Genomic DNA, 17,572 nt, shown 5'->3' with positions numbered 1-17,572 from the left:
TACACTCTAAAAAATGCTGGGTTAAATACAACCCAGTGCTGGGTAAAATAGGGCAAACCCAGCAATTGGGTTGTTGTGACCCAGCGGTTGGGTTACTACCCAGAAAGTTGGGTTAAACATTTAACCCAACCGCTGGGTCAAAACAGCCCAATTGCTGGGTTTGTCCCTATTTAAGGGAAGTGTAAGTGTAGGGAAATATGATAATGTTTTGTAATTATCATTTAAATCTGGCTAATTTAATAAAAATTGTTTGTCGTAAATAAACATCTCAGAAAAATGTTATGGGGGTTTCAGATCGGAATATGACGTTTTATAATTATACCGGTATCATTTTCATCAATGTCTTCTGTAGAGGACACCAGGACAAACATCATGCTAATCAGGCATTTTGGGGAATCACAAGTCAATATGAAAGAAATTATAGATCAATATTCCTATGAAATATGAGATATTCTTATGAAAATGCTGCCAAGTTATTACTCCCGTTATTACACTTCTTTTTTCTTGTGGTTTGCCCCAAGAACACATTATTATGCAAATTAGATGCATTGTAGCCTATATACATTGCATAGAATGGGAATACCAATTTATGGATATTTTACGCACATATTGCATGGAGTAAAATAGTATATCAAATCATTCTGTTATATCTTTCATAACTTAGTTGAGAATCATCTTTGTACAAAGTTTGGCTAAAAATAGCCTGAAACCTAAAAACTGATTGGTGAATGAAAAAAGGTCTATCATGTCTATTTATTTTTCGAATAACTTAGTCTTGGCGTCCTCTACAAAGGAGATAGAATAAAATATCTTTTTGCAGAAAATTTTATTTTTTTCTCCATTTGTTTCTTATGCTCCAATCTATATTTAATGAAATAAAATAAAAAAATCACAAACTTTTTTTTTCTGGTTCTCAGGAGGATATAGTTAGACATAAAAATATAGTTTAAACTATTCAGAACTTAAAAAAAAATTTTAATTGGAGGTAAGATATTTAATTTACTCAACTACCTATGCGTGTTATAGCTGAATTACCCGTTAGCAGCGACCGATTCGTGAATCAAATCTTTCTTTGGGTCGGATCTTTTCAGTGAATCGGTTGAACCGTTTCACCTAGCTGGTCTAAACTGTTCTGCAAATTTTATTTAAACCTGCAAAAACGTTTTTATTCCGCTAATGAATGTAAATATTTTGTTTAAATACAAAGTTTATTTAGGTTTTAAATAAATATTTAAGAGCTAATTGAAGATTGCAACAAACTTAAAACGCGTGGAACTAAATTTAACGCTTTATTTGCGTAATAAACTGTGCTTTGTGCCTACTATGAAGCTTTAATGGAGCGTGCAATGTTCTATGGGAATTTGGAAAGTCGGTGACCATGCGATAGCGTAAAATAGTCATTGAATCATTTTAACCGGTTCACTAAAATAAACTGTTCGAAAGAACCGATTCGTGGAAAAGAGTCGAACTGCCCATCACAATTGCTCGTTAGTGCAGTCATATTTGTAAATGTATTGTCTCGTTGCACATTTACCACTACCCTTTGGTTACCTTCGCTTTATGCATATAACTGTATTAATATATTTCTGATCATGTCTCTAAATGAATTGTACCGGTAAGGTCAGAAAATCATAGGAACTTTATTCCTACGTTGTTTCCAGAGGAGTATCTCAAAGACGGACGATTGCAGCCAGCGTGTGATTTTCTTCTTCTTCTTTTGTTACAGTTGTCACTTATTAAGGTTTTAAACGATTATCGGCAATGGCGCGCCGTATAAAACAAGCGGAAACTACATAAGTAGAGATATTTGCGGCTTGTAAGTAATTCAGACGGATGTGTTGCTTTAAAATCATTACCGTACCGTCACGAGTGCCGTGTAACTGAACTCACGAAATTCTATAATCATACATAACAAGCATGAAATATGTTTATGACTGTGCTTTACGGTTGACGGAGTGATTGGCGTCGTACTTACTATGAAAGAGATCATTCAAGCCGACCGCTAGGAAGAATGGGATTTAAAGTTGCAAGTCATGTGTGATGGAAAGAGACAAAAGACACTGTTGCAAACTAGAAATTTGATTTGAACATGTAGCTGACCTCGTCTCAAGCTCAAGGCTGCATCAGTGAAGTGGTACAGTGTTGCACAGAAAGGCAAGATGATGTACTCTTCACGGAGAAAACCTGTGCTGTATTTCAAAGATGATAGAAGGTATACGCTTTAATCATAACATGCATATGAACACGTGGCCACTCTGATGTGTGTTTTATCTTAAAGGGGTCATATGATGCTGCTAAAAAGAGCATTATTTTGTGTATTTGGTGTAATGAAATGTGTTTATGCGGTTTAAAGTAAAAAAAAAAACATTATTTTCCACATACTGTATATTATTGTTTCTCCTCTATGCCCCGCCTTTCTGAAACGCGTCGATTTTTACAAAGCTCATCGGTCTGAAAAGCGAGGTGTGCTGTGATTGGCCAGCTATCCAGTGCGTTGTGATTGGCCGAATACCTCAAGCGTGTGACGGAAATGTTACGCCCCTCACCATATTGTGATGCCGTGTCCGGCCGGAGCGATGAGACAAAAACATTAAAACCCATTACAAACTAGGCATTTTTTGCATCCAGTGCCCTGTCCGGCCGGAGCGATGATTCAAAAACATGAAAACCCATTCTAAACGAGGCATTTTTTGCATCCAGCGGGGACATAATTACTGAATATAATGATTTATACTGTCTTTTTATGCGTTGCGTTGCATCGCGCCGCGTAAACATAAAACCCTGTCTGCATTTGTGATCGGAGAAATGACAAACAACTAGCGCTACTCTGCACTGCTCAAAACTCGCGTTTGCATCCTTAACCTGTTAACTGTCACTGGCCCACTTGTTATTACATGTTTGTAACAGTAATATCTTAGTCTAAACCTAAAGTAATCTTGACAAACTATATATCGTTTGAAAGCTTAAAGACTCATATTTGGTGACTGATTTTCAATATATTTTACAGAGCAACAGCAATTTATTAATTAATCAGAGTCAGAGAGCGAGTTCTGACCTTTATTTTGAAATAGTGATGCACATGTAAAATCATGAAAAATCAGTAAAAACCTCCATTCATTTTCGTGTCAAGTGTTAAAAAGATAACATCCATAATATTTTTTGAGAAAAAACGTCTAAAAGTGTTTTGAATATAAAGAAAAACGATAGATTTGACATTTTTGATGCAGCTTGAACTATAACGCACATCCAGGGTTCTCGTCGCATGTTTTTATGTGTTTGTTAGAGATTGAATTCAAATCAAATACTGCCATACTTGCCCATAACACAGTATGGTTATGGAATGTGATGTCTACTTCATAAATATTGTGAAAAGTATGAAAAAAACATGTTTCAGATCACTCAGACCATATACGGAAATGGGGATGCCCTTGTATGGTTACTAATGGGGTTTGATGGTCATCTAGTGGAAAAGTTTGGTACTGCGCCCAAACAAAATCTTACTGAAAGCTCATTTTTTGATATAATATCAACCTCAAATTTGGAACACAACTTGTTCAGATTTTTGGTTTTGATTTTCTCGCAGTTTTAGAGTTCAACATGTTTTGTAAAATATATATTTTATATAAAACATGAATTTTAATTTTTACATTTTATATTTTCATAAACTTAAACTTCCATAAGTTTTTTTTAATAACATTTTTCACTCTACAATAATCTGCCAAGTGTCTTCTTTAAAAAGAGATCAACCTTAAGTCTGTGCTCCAAAGCATTGAAAATGTATAACAATTTAAGTTGGAAATGTAATTTTCAGGTCTGTGCTCAAAAAGTGGAACCGACAGTTAACAGGTTAATTGTGACGTTGACCTGTTTGTTGAACCTTTAGACAAAATATAAGAGAATATCTTAAATGTTTGTATATTTTTGATGCATCACAGGCTTTTATGGCTCACATAGTATGATTTAATGTGAATGTGGAGCTCAAACATGAGGTGCAAAAAAAATGCAGTTTTGTGCAGTTGTTATTTATATGGCCAAAAAGTAGGATGAAATTCTGATAGCTTGTAATGTAAATCATTTCGATCATTATAACAGTAAATCAGACTACTTGCATAAAATTCATATAAATATCAGTTGTCCCTCTATATCTCCTAGGATGTCTTAGTAAGATGATATTTAAATGCTTTATTTTTTCTATCAAAGCTCTATAGTATTTATTTTTATTTTATTTTTCTAAAAAATGTGGCATGGATAATCAAGTAAACCTGAGTTGCATCAGTCCAGTAGAAATCAGAAATTTCTGTTCATCTTGAAATATTACTAACAATAGGCCTATATGTTATTCTTACGTTTACCTCATAAAAAAAAATCAGTAAAGATTTCACAGCAAAAAGACATGTGCACCATGACTTGAAGGGGGACATTTTTACAATTACAGGCCTTTTACTTGCAAAAAAATGTATAAACAATCAATCGGTTGACAGAAAGATTGTAGTACATTGTGTACAACAGGTTTTTAAGGAAAGTTTTAATCATGTTGGTACTTTAGAGGCCTTAGAATATGTATCAAATATGATACCGTAGGCTTTATAGGGTTAAGTCTGATTGAGCAAAACCAGTTGTATACAATGCATGAGGTCCTTGAGGACCAGTTTGTAAACCAATGTGGCTAATGCTTGCTGTTGTATATTGTAAGTTGCTTATACTAATTCATTTTGATTGACTGGCTCACTAAAAGCTTAAACTCTAAAAATCTTATTGTAACCTTTCTCATAATGTACTTCAAAGACCCTGAGAAATCATAACTAGAGATTTATTTAGGCCATGTCTTTTAGCAGACACACACATTTCAAATTGACAGTATTTCTCGTCTGAGAAAACTAACCAAAATTATTGATGACTCATCTTGCACTCATTCATTTTGTCCAATCAGATGCTCTCTAGAATATGAATGTCCCTCCCACTAGTACTGCTTAAAGGTACAGTCACATTAGTGAAATTTGGGCGGAATTTCATGGGGCAAGGTATGAAGCACAGCTTACACAAAAACAAGTATCTTTCTATTGGTCAATGTGGCAAATTTCCATAATCCTCTAGAATATGAATGTCCCTCCCACTAGTACTGCTTAAAGGTACAGTCACATTAGTGAAATTTGGGCGGAATTTCATGGGGCAAGGTATGAAGCACAGCTTACACAAAAACAAGTAACTTTCTATTGGTCAATGTGGCAAATTTCCATAAACCGTTGTGAAATCTGCATAGGGAAATATTTCAGCCTCTGGAACTGCATCCACATAACAATAAGCGTTGACCACTGGATTTTTGTCTGTAGGGACTGTTGTTGTCCATTTATTCAGTGCTTGAAAGAAGTTCTGTCAAGTTTACACAAATGTATTTATGCTTTCAGTTTTCTGTTGAGGAAATGCACTGTCTGGAAGCTCTTCGGGCTCTGCATGCTGTTTGTCTTGGGGTCCCTTCTTTGGGTGCAGCTGACTTGTTCAGGAGACATGAGCCAGACAGTTGGGTACAGTCACCTCCCTCACCAGCCCTGTCCCGTCGAGAGACAGTCCTCATCTGCTGATGACCCATCCTGGGGCCCTCACAAAATGGCCCTCATCGTGCCTTTCAGAGAGCGCTTTGAAGAACTGCTTATATTTGTCCCTTACATTCACACTTTCCTCAACAAAAAGAAAATACGGCATAAGATAATAATTATAAACCAACTGGATCACTTTCGGTGAGTAACTTTCATTGCTGGAGTAGTGTAGTTCCTCAAGCTGAAAGGGATTGTTCACCCAAAAATGAAAATTTGATGTTAATTTACTCACCCTCAGGCCATCCAAGATGTAGGTGACTATTTTCTTCAGAAGAACAGCAAAGAAGATTTTTAGCTGAAACCATGGTCCTTGGTGATTCATAAAATGCAAATCAGTGGCTGAGAATAAAAAAAAACATATCATGGAACTCAAAATTAATACCTCTGGCTCCTGATTATATATTGATTGAAATGATCAGTCTGTGCAAGAAACTGAACATTATTTACAACATTATTACCTGTATTCCAGAGCCTCAGGCAAACAGTGTGTCTGGTTCGCAAACGAGTCATTCTTTTGAACCGATTCTTTTTGGTGAACTAGATGAACCAGTTCTCCAAATCAGACTAAACTGTCTGAAACAGTTTGTGGCTCGAGCAGCACAGATCTACAAGTTACTCAATCAAAACTCACTTTTGGTCATACTTGACAGTCACTTCGACTCGAAATGAGCCAAAATACAGGCGTATATGATCCTGTGATTCAGATTTGTGCGCTCCTGTTCGCCCTGCAGTCACACTAAACTGAGGAAACAGTTCTGACTCAGACCGATGAACCAGTGAAATGCGCATGCGTGAACCCAGCACCTGAATGAAGAGGCCAAATGAAAGTTTTTATTGTTTCTCATTGTGTATATATACAGTATATATATAAACAGATGAGCTGATGAAGATGTTTATTCACTTTACATGCTTAAGTTCCATTCACATCCACATTTCACATCATTATAGGGTGCTTTAATAATATAATTGCGTATACGTTACGTCATTGTGTGATTATGTAAACAAACTAGTGAATTGAACCAGTTCACTGAAACGAACTGTCCGAAAGAATCATTTCAGGGAAAAGAATCAGATTTCCCTGTTGCCTGAGGCTTTGGATTTCAGGTTATAATGTAAATAATGTTCAGTTTCTTGCACAGACTGATCGTTTCACTTCATAAGACCTCAGTATATCGTCAGGAGCCACAGGTATTAATTTTGTGTTCCTCGATATGCTTTTTTTATTCTCAAATATGGGTAGCCGCTGACTTGCATTTTATGAGTCACTGAAAATGAACATGAATGAGTAAATTAACAGCAAATTATCATTTTCCGGTGAACTATCCCTTGAATTTCATACAATGTGTAATATAATATTTGTTTTTTTTTACCGAAAGCAATATCACAATTTGTATCCATGCTTTTCAGGTTCAATCGGGCCTCTCTTATTAATGTTGGGTATATGGAAAGCGGTAATGACACAGACTACATTGCAATGCATGATGTGGACTTGTTGCCTCAAAATGAGGATCTGGACTATGGATTCCCGAAGGAGGGACCCTTCCATGTGGCCTCTCCAGAGCTTCATCCCTTATATCATTATAAGACATATGTGGGAGGGATCCTGCTGCTCACCAAGAAACATTATCAGCTGGTAAGAAAGCCGAATACTTTTGAGTATTGATCACTGTTTCTGAAGAGAATTTGTTTGCGAATTACATTCTCTTGTCATTTCTGTCTGAAGTGCAATGGGATGTCAAACCGCTTCTGGGGATGGGGAAGAGAAGATGATGAGTTTTTCAGGAGACTAAAAGCAGCTGATCTTAAGGTACACAGAAATGTTTGAAAATTGATCTTATACTATATTTCTCATTTGATAAATCATTTTGTTATTACCATTCAAATATCTGCAGCTTTTTAGGCCAACGGGTATTACTACAGGAACTAAAACATTTCGACACATCCATGATCCAGCCTGGAGGAAGAGAGATCAGAAGCGGATCGCTGCACAAAAGCAGGTAGAAAAACCACTTTTAAAATATATATACCTCATGTGAAATTCAGCAGTGTTAACATTATAGTTATGCATTAATCATGTGATAAATGTCCCTACCTCAAAAAAGATTTTGATTTTGCTTATTGAAATTTGTTTATTGTTATATGAAATCTTTTGAAGCCATTTAGCAAACAAACATAAACTGTGGTTGCATATTTATTGTTTTCTTTACAAGCTAAATTATTATTATTATTATTATTATTGATTCCAGTGGTGGACGAAGTACACAAATCAAGTACTTGAGTAAAAGTACAGATCCGTATAATAAAATATTACTCCAGTAAAAGTAAAAGTACTCAGTTTTCAATTTTACTCGAGTGAAAGTACAAAAGTACTTGATTTTTTATGTACTTAAGTAAAAAGTACCCATAGATGAATGTTTATTTTGCAGTTTTATATAGGCTACTTCAGGGGCGTAGCCATCATTTCAGAAGTGAACTCTAGACAAACATTTGTGTGTCTTTTTTTATTGCTGAAGTGTGTTGAAATTTCTTCTTCTGCATTCTACTGTACGGACGTAAATTTACTTTCCCTTCAGCCTGAGGCTTATTCATTTCACTTTTGGTGTGAAAAGGCTTTTATATTTGCCAAAATATTACTTTTTTATTTTAAAAACAAACAAGCGAGCCCTGTCCAGATTTAAAAAGTAGCGCAAAAATAACGTAATGCATTACTTTCCATAAAAAGTAACTAAGTAACGTAATTAGTCACTTTTTTTATGGAGTAATGCAATATTGTAATGCATTACTTTTAAAAGTAACTTTCCCCAACACTGATCATAACCCTATAAGGTATTTTAAGAGAGATTATGTTGTGAATAAAATAGTTTATAAAACGTCTTATCACTTAACCTTTATTTTATTTCTTATCCATATGACTTACAAAAGAGATTTTAGGCAGAATGATATGTCATTCAGCTACTTTTTCATATAGCTAATTAAATGGTGAATAAGAGAGTTTCTCTGCCCATCTCATTTTGTGTGCCAAATATATTTATTTGTATAAATTAATTGTATAACTGTAATTACATAATATGACTTTCAAAAGCTGAAGTGATTACCTTAATTTATTTGTTAGAATATGTATAACTCAATATTTTAACTAATTGCAAAAGCTGAATAATCAATAAATGTCTACTGATTAATCAGCGGAATAATCGTCGATTAGTCGATCTAATAATTGTTAGATTAATCGATTATCAAAATAATCGATTGTTGCAGCCCTAGAGCATATTAGAATGATTTCTGAAGGATCATGTGACACTGAAGACTGGAGTAATGATGCTGAAAATTCACAGAAATAAATTACATTTGAAAATATATTCAAATTAAAAAAAAAGTTATTTTCAATTGTAATTTTTCACATACTTAATCATAAGAGACTTCTTTCAAAAACATGTTAAAAATCTTATCGACCACAAACCTTTGAACGGTAGTCTGCAGTTTTGAGCAGTTTTGGTTACTACATCATTCCCATACTTCAGTTTTGTTTGGTTTGTAGTTTTTACAACTTAACTATTATTGTAGAATCTGGAAAACCGTACTAATACAAGGTAGATCTGTCCACGCCAAAATATGAGTAAATTTCACTTTACTAAACAAAGTCAGATGTTTTCTTGTTTCGATCTGTGGATCTCTAGCTCATGACACATTGTCATTATGCAGACCCATGTCCTAATGTTTAGATTCGTATCTGCCTGTGTTTTCAGGAGCAGTTTAAGGTGGACCCAGAGGGTGGCCTGACTAACGTCCGCTACAAGGTGGAGTCCAGACAGGAAGTGACCATCAGCGGAGCTCCATGTACTGTCATCAACACCTTTCTAGAGTGTGACGTCAGCCTGACCCCATGGTGCCAGTCCAGCTAATATGCTTAAGCAGGACCCGTAAAGCCAAAATGAAATGCATTCTCCTTCTGTGGCGGCAGGAAGGCTTTCACAGATTACTGGTGCCAGTCACACTTGAAAAATCACCCTGATCGGCTAACCAAAAGGACTTGAATATGTGACTGTGGGGAAAGAACTTTAAGTTTTATTTTTGTAGGACAGTGTTGTTGACTTCATCCATGATGAAGCGCTGCCTCATTTTTGAACTGAACTATGGACCAATGTCAGGTACTGCACTGAGTTTGCATCATCAACATTTCAAGTACGAGCATCCAAATGTCCGGTTTTTAATGATGAGTTTTATAATCTTTTAGTTGTAGCGGTGGCCTGTTTTGGACTGTTGTGAGTATTTGCTCAGCCATGTCGTGACAGAATTCTGTTTCTTTTTGCTTGAATTCAAGATCATGTCTTGAAAAGGACAATATTATGTATATGAAAGTTATTTAGGGGGAACTTCGATTGTATTTGCACATTATTAAGTATTTATATAAAAACGAAGGTTTCCTCATGTCAGTCTTTGTACTTTTGTCCCATGTTTCAGATGCATGGAATGCTGTTATTCCACTCACAGGATTATATATAGATCTTATGAACTGGAGGCATGAAGCTATATCCAAAAAACTTCTTTCAGCGCAAATGTTAATAAAATTCAGACTCGACATACTTTTTATTGGCAATGCCTGAAATGAAACTGTGAATCAGTACTCTGTCCAAACTAAGTTGTTATTGTGCCTGTGGCAACAAACTGCTGCACTACTGCACAGAACATGTTTGACATAAAATAAAGAGAATTTGACTCTATGCCATTGCAATTACTCTGTCTTTATTAAAATACAGGGTACTACTTCACATTCACCAGCAGAGCAATGTCAATAACACCGTTGTGCATGCAATCTACTCAGAAGATTGTTCCCATTCATTTGGGGATTATTTCACACATGAAGGTGCTTCAAAAAATGCATTTAGAGTTAGATTTGTGAACATGCAATTAGTACATAATCCTGTTGAGCTCCACAATGTTGTGCTGTTAATGAAGTTTACGGTGCTGGCTTTTAATGAGCTGTTGCTTAATTTCATTTTATGCAAATTAATGGCCATTGATAGTCATTTTAATGGGCGTTTTGGCCTAAAGGTCAAAAGTTTGGACATGCTTCGCTAAATTAGTTTTTCATTAGCTTACAAACCTTCTAAAGTTGTATGTTTAAATGTTTGAAATAGTTCAATAAAATTTTTGCACATGTATGAATTTCTTCAAAAACATTTTTTATGCTAGCTGTGGAATTTTATATGAAGTTCTTAAACCCGTTTAAAAGTACAAGTAAATGTTCACTTCACTTTCTATGTGTATCTGAACATCGAAGAGACAGTAACACATCAATCTGTCCTCATTTGTCAGTGACTGACAAGTGTAGTGTTGCGTATGGAACGGCCACGGAGAACATGAATTCATCTGTCTAACTAGCAGATAACATTATAATGTATTGAGCATATATGTATTTTAGTGTGAGTCTGGATTGGCAGTTTGTTTACATCAAGTTTATATGTTGTCTGATGTGCCAGATGTTAAAACCAGAGGTCTTTATGTGATCTGCAAGGTCAAAAATAATGTTTTTTTTTCTTTTTCTGGGGTGGTTACCAACTTGGAAAGTGGTTTTCAAAATGGGCAAAGGTTTGATTTTGACATTGGTGGGGACATAACAGCAACCACCACCCACCCAGCTAACTACCTCGATATTTTTGCATTTATGATAGACTTTTGACCACAGTTTAATGTCATTTAAAGTCTTTATTTATAGCTAAGGTATAGCTAACATACTCATAATTCCTTAATGTGTGTTTTCTGCTGGCTAAATTTTGGAGCTCAAAACAACCTACATGTTAGATGGAAACATTGTGAATTATGATCGAGTTTGTAGCTTAACTCACTGTATTTTATGACCACTGCAGTTCAGTTGATGACAGTTCAACAGGAAATCAGTTGAAATCATACCATGGAAGTGAATATTACATTTATTTATCACTATATATTGTAATAAATATTTGAGAAATTATCTTTGTATATGATTGTATTAGTCTATATAGAGTGATAGGCAATGTAAAAAGGGCAAATGGGAGAAGCAGATGAACGGAAATAAAATCATTGGCCTCAGCACTTCATCGCAGCGAAGCTCTGGAAAAGTCTCGAACGGAAGGAGAAAGTTATAGGCTAATAATCGAGGTAAATACTCTAGACCTGAACTCATTATGTGGATAGCACGCCATGTTAATTTGATTTTATTTTCAAGTCATTATCTGACTTTAAGTGCCGACCATGGGCGGGTTGCATAAACTGCTTAGACTAGTCTTAGTCATCTAATTTCTTTTCTTCAAGACTGGTCATAACTTTCAATCCATCGATTTTAAATCATGTCTAAATCCATATATGTAGGCTAATTGAACGTGCTCTTTGTCTTTTGCAGATTGGTACACTAGAGGGCGTTATGTGTACAGAATGAGGTTCACCACACATCTGCCTGTGCTCTGGTAGCCTAGTTCAGTCACTCAATACTGTAACTATCAAAATATAGTTTGAGACCTGCAATAAATGTACTCTGTATGGTGAAAAAACGGACTGCATGCGCGATTACTAGTGCTACATTAAACAGTGATTGCATCCTAGCCTCTTATATATTTAGCCTACATCATGCAAACATTGTTGAATGTATTTTTCAGTCATAATGTTTTTTTAATACGATTATATTAAACCTTAAAGTTGTTTTACAGTGAGTCCTGTTTTACAAATTCTGGCACTCTTTGTCATCATATATTTTATATCATTTATTACTTTTCTTTTTTATTATTATTTTATTTTATTTTTAAACCAAACCCTGCATCAAAATGAATAGCATTATTCTATATTATATCCAAAATATTTAATTTTCTGTTTAAAAAAAAAAACACTACTTTGAACATTTCTGCAAATGATTTATTCAGCAATAAGAAAAGAGTTTACTGTGGCCGTCTATTAACATTACTAATAGATTTGAGTTCTATACATAATTTAAGAAGATTTACAATTAGCTTAATTCAGGCTTTTTGTAATGTATCTTTGTCCTGTAATTTTTTTTATTGTGAATAGCTGAATTCATGAACATGCTATTTTTCCATCATGTTCCTCAAGTCAACGTCTATTGACGGTCGTCCATTTAATTTAGGCTCTCTGAGTCAGCTAATGAGTAGTAGAATAACCAATCTTGGCTTCTCCGTGTTCAAAGAGGGTTTAACACCAGCTAGTTCCAGGCAGGGGAACAATAATCACATTTTAACTCGCCTTCACACCCAGAGTGCTTACAAAAACTCCAACTGTTATAGCCTTTCAGCTCTGCACAATCTGCAATCAATTGCCAGAGGCGAAATTAATAGATGTTAATGGCCATTTGTATTTGAGGCAAAGGGGACAAAATTGGCCAGAGAAAGCTATTAATTATATGCAGAGGGACTGAGAAGGGAGGCACAAGAGGGCTGGAGACGGGCTGCTTTGGGGCTCAGTGGGGTCTGTGCCCTGCGTGGTTCACATGGGTTTCCGCCGGGTGGGTTGTGAAAGGCCTGAGCAGGGGGGCTTTTGTGTGGCTCCTGAGCCACGATTGTTCCTTCTCAAAAGGGTGACATCTGTCCAGGGTTTCCGAGACTCTGATCCACCCCATTAGCCTCCATCCTCTCTCAACAACTTATTGCGTTTGTAACTGACAAATGAGACAAGCAGAGGCACTCCAGACATGTCAAGCCGCGAGATCAGTGCCCGCTTGCCTTGATCTATGTCTGCTTCATTAAGACACCCTCATAGAGTCCCTGAATGAGTTCAGATTCCTGAGTTCTCCTGATGATTTCCATCCATAAAATAGAAATGAGTGCTTGATGTGTCAAGTAGCTATAGGCCTATATGTTGACAAGTGAATGTTCTTGATGATCATTCAATTTAAATTTAAACAAATTATTTAAAAACCTCTCTATTATTATATTCACTTTATATATAAAAGGATATTCCGATAATAATCATTTGTCTGCTTCATTAAGACACCCTCATAGAGTCCCTGAATGAGTTCAGATTCCTGAGTTCTCCTGATGATTTCCATCCATAAAATAGAAATGAGTGCTTGATGTGTCAAGTAGCTATAGGCCTATATGGTGACAAGTGAATGTTCTTGATGATCATTCAATTTAAATTTAAACGAATTATTTAAAAACCTCTCTATTATTATATTCACTTTATATATAAAAGGATATTCCGATAATAATCATCTGATAAAACAACAAGGACAATAATAGGATGATAATAGGCTAATAATGACATAGGTGGCAGTGATTTTAATGGCATTAATTATTATTTGCGTATTGTTTATTATTAGGCTATTATTATTATTTGCTACTAGCTACGACGAATTTTGTCATTTGTAGCCTTTAATTCTTACTGGACGTTACGAGTGACGATGCTAGCGCTTTTATTGTAATACACTACAAAATAAATACAAGGCCATTCAAATGTAGGCCTACATTATCAAATAAACACTTTCAGAATATTTTTTTCAAAAATATTTCGTGGTTTTTAAATAAAACATTTTACCGTGTGTGTGAATAGCCGATTAACGTAAATAGCATAAATAGGCCTATTTCTATTAAAATGGGTAGGCTACGTTTCATATCACAGCAAGAAAATAACAATACATAAATAAATATTGTGACGAATTACGCGACCATTAATTTACAAAAAACAAGAATAATGTTACCAGAACACATTTCACGTGCTCACGCCTATTTCGCCAAATAGCATAGATAGATAGATAGATAGATAGTAATCATAAAGCAATTAAATGAAACAAATTAGCACCGCATAACCAACTGCATGATCAGTAAGACGTCAGAAAGATTCAGTTCTGAGGTTTCGCCAGTCTCATTTTAAATTTAGGTCTACCCTTCATAGATTTAGTTTTGTTGTTAAACTCTTTCTGGTCAAATCCAGAATTTCTTTACACAACACAAAATGGCTGTAATTGACAGCGAGTGAGTGCGGCGCTCGCCGATCTGCGCATGCGCACCACACCTCGCCGTCGGAGCTCCGCGCGCAGGTATTGAAGTTGGCTCACGACAAGCCCCGGTGCACAAGCTGACGGATCATCGATCATAAGAGTTCGCAGCGACCTGCATCGGAGGAGCTGATGCCTGCTTCATACGAGACAGCTGACGGTGCGCGAGCTTTGCTCTGACCAGAACATGAATGAGATGAGATCTGAATGAATTTGAACATAACTGGTGACAGAACTCACACGTCTATTTGCAGCTATTGGAAGTATATTGCAACCCACGAAATTTAAGGAACTAAAGCAACCGTATGAAGTTATGGATGGTAGAGGGACTATATAAATATTATCTTTTTGACTTTTTTTTAAACGTGGGTTCACCCCAGCATCGGTTTCAGAGTGACCTACTTGTTGATTTACTATTTAATTGACTGATTATTTTTTTAAATAACCCAAGGTCCTATTTACCAGGCAATTTGTTAAAGCAGCTATCAGTAGCTCGGGCCGGTCTTGGAGGGGTGTGATGGGAAGCCCGGCTACATTTGTTGTGAGGGTCCTGAGCTGCTTCAGTCCTCGAGGGCATTGCTCAGGTAATTGGTGGAAGTCAGAGGTTGTTGTCACTGTTACTCAGATCCGGGGGTTCAGATAGAGCCTCTTTGTTTACACACAGAGCCGATCCACTCACTGATGGTGTCCAATAACCTAGAAAACGACTGTTTAGACCAGACTAAATGCAGCCGTGGGGATTGGGTGGGAAAGGATCGCCTATCGAGGAGAGTGTCAGCCCTAATGTGTCCATGGGTTTTAACTCTACTACTTCCTGAATGGGAAAGAGATGTGTCCATGTCCTCGGATCTGTCATGCGGGACAAGGTAAACAGGATCTCAGAGCGGCCTGCTGTTGTACATGAGCAGGGGTTCGTGTTATGGGAACGTTTCACAGACTGTGACAGTGCCACACTGATGCACTTTTCTGAGATTTGTGTGCGATCAGGTTACAGTACAAATCTTCCGGAAGGATAAACACCGTCATCAGCAGACTCTTAACGCTGTTGATTTTCATTTTCCGAGGCTTCATTCCAAAGCATCGTGTAGTAAAATAATGTAACAAATTAATAATATGTACTAATATAATAGCAGTTAAGAAATATACACTATATATAATTATATAATAATAATAATAGTTATTTTATTGTTCTTCTAATTTCTTGAAAACATTTTTATTTTAAATAAAAATCTAATATAATTTGATAGGTTTGATAGTCCTGTTATCAGAGTCCTTCGAAAAGTGTAATCAAACTATATATACGTGTGTGTGTGTGTGTGTGTGTATAGACATATATAGACGTATAAACAACGTCATCAGCAGTAGGTAATTTTTATTAATTAATTTTTACGTGTTATATATATTATAATATAATTTTAAATGATTTTCTTGGAAATTTTGAAAAAAAAGAGACGAGTTTATTAAAATGTTTGATTTCATGCCAAAGCATAATGTAATTAATGTAACAATGTAATAATAATGTGATAATATAGTAATAATAATAACAACAACAGATAATATCAGTTAAGTCATATATACACATACATGTAACACACACACACACACACACACATATATGATGTAACGTTTATTCAGTCATTTTATTGGAAATTTTAAAATATGTAGAGAGAGAGAGAGAGAGGGGGGTGGAGGGAGCGAGAGACATATAAACAGTCTAATCAGCAGACTTTTAATGCTGTTGACTGTCAAAGCATAATTCCAAAGCATAATGTAATAAAATAATATAACAATATAATAATAATATTATATATATATATATATGACTTGTGTGTGTGTTTTATTTCATCAAGTCTGAAAAACTGGAGGGAGGCAGCGTCACAGGGAACACACATTCTGTAGGAGAGACCAAAGGGTCCGGTCTCTTTCTTTCCCACTATAGGCCACCCTTCTCCCTGCCTCTAATGAGAACAGCACTGACAAGACCAAACTTGTTTGTGCCAAGGGAATGGTAGTAAAGCTGATCTGGGTGCCATCTGGTTCCCTTTTCCTCATGTTGGGGGCTTTCTTGCCGTGGATAGGCCAGTGTGTGTTTGAGTCCAAAGCCCCGGAGGGTCTCCCAGCTCTTCAGGAGGCTTGAGTCTCAGTCAGTGTTCTGGCCTGCCAGTCTGATCCACCACTTCTCTCGAGAGACGCCGAGGTGATGCCACACATGCTGATGATGCCAGACCGAGAGCGCTGAGCGCACACAAAAACACCAATCACTTTGATTCGAAAGTTTCAAAAAGTGGCCACTAACACTGAGGTCGGTTTTGGTTGGTTGGCGCATACACTGCACCTTAAGGAAGGTTTAAGGAGGGCTTTTCAACACCTTCAAACCGCCGAGAACTCATTATTTACATTCTTGCACCCGGCTCCCCTCATTTTTGCACGGAGGTGTCTCCATTGTTTTCGCCTGTGGTGTTCAAAGCGTTTTCAGCACGCCAGCTGAAAGCAGTCGTCAATGACAGTGCAGTGACAGAAAATATGCACCTTTTAGTAAAATTGAAGTAAAGGTCGTACATTATTAGGACCTTTGGGAAGTCTCTGTTAATGAAGGCTTGCATCGAACTAGTCATTCTGTGCATGGAAACAAACACCCTAAATGTTGCAACTGGCCAAAAATGTGTGTTTTTTTTCCTCCATATTGGGATGTGTGTAGACAACGTATTATTAAGCAGGCAACACAAGTAGCTGTGTTTGAGGCTGAGAGTTGAAGTTGCTTTTCCTCTGAAAGGAGTCAGTTCAAAGCTATTGTGTGCAGATAAAGGGTTGGTTTCGGAGTTTTTAAAGAGACTTAAAGTCTGAACAGCCTCATGCTAATCTGCTTTTCATCTTCTGGTGATGCCATTAGTAAGCTTTTGTGCTCAGAACTGGTCCATCATTGTGCTTTCTTTGATGATGAGTGTTAAAATTGAATGGCTTCTGTGTAAACTTAACTCTTATGGCTAACCATTTGGATTTG

The 17,572-nt window shown here is 36.3% G+C and overlaps 1 protein-coding gene across 1 annotated transcript; it reads left to right on the top strand.

Annotated features, from left to right (window-relative positions):
- Window positions 1–1,802: 1,802 nt before the first annotated feature.
- On the top strand, window positions 1,803–10,219 carry LOC107717396 (beta-1,4-galactosyltransferase 7-like). The gene is made up of 6 exons (XM_016524126.1): window positions 1,803–2,212; window positions 5,406–5,735; window positions 7,002–7,227; window positions 7,318–7,401; window positions 7,487–7,591; window positions 9,338–10,219. Exons 1-6 carry the CDS (start codon window positions 2,160–2,162, stop codon window positions 9,491–9,493), a joined length of 954 nt encoding a protein of 317 aa, XP_016379612.1. The 5' UTR covers window positions 1,803–2,159; the 3' UTR covers window positions 9,494–10,219.
- Window positions 10,220–17,572: the final 7,353 nt, after the last annotated feature.

The sequence above is a fragment of the Sinocyclocheilus rhinocerous genome, unplaced genomic scaffold (genome assembly GCF_001515625.1).
Source record: "Sinocyclocheilus rhinocerous isolate Xijiao unplaced genomic scaffold, SAMN03320098_v1.1 scaffold1054, whole genome shotgun sequence".
In the NCBI taxonomy this organism is placed as follows: domain Eukaryota; kingdom Metazoa; phylum Chordata; class Actinopteri; order Cypriniformes; family Cyprinidae; genus Sinocyclocheilus; species Sinocyclocheilus rhinocerous.
The sequence above is the reverse complement of the archived record's forward strand: the minus strand, read 5'-3'. Positions and strand labels throughout refer to the sequence as shown.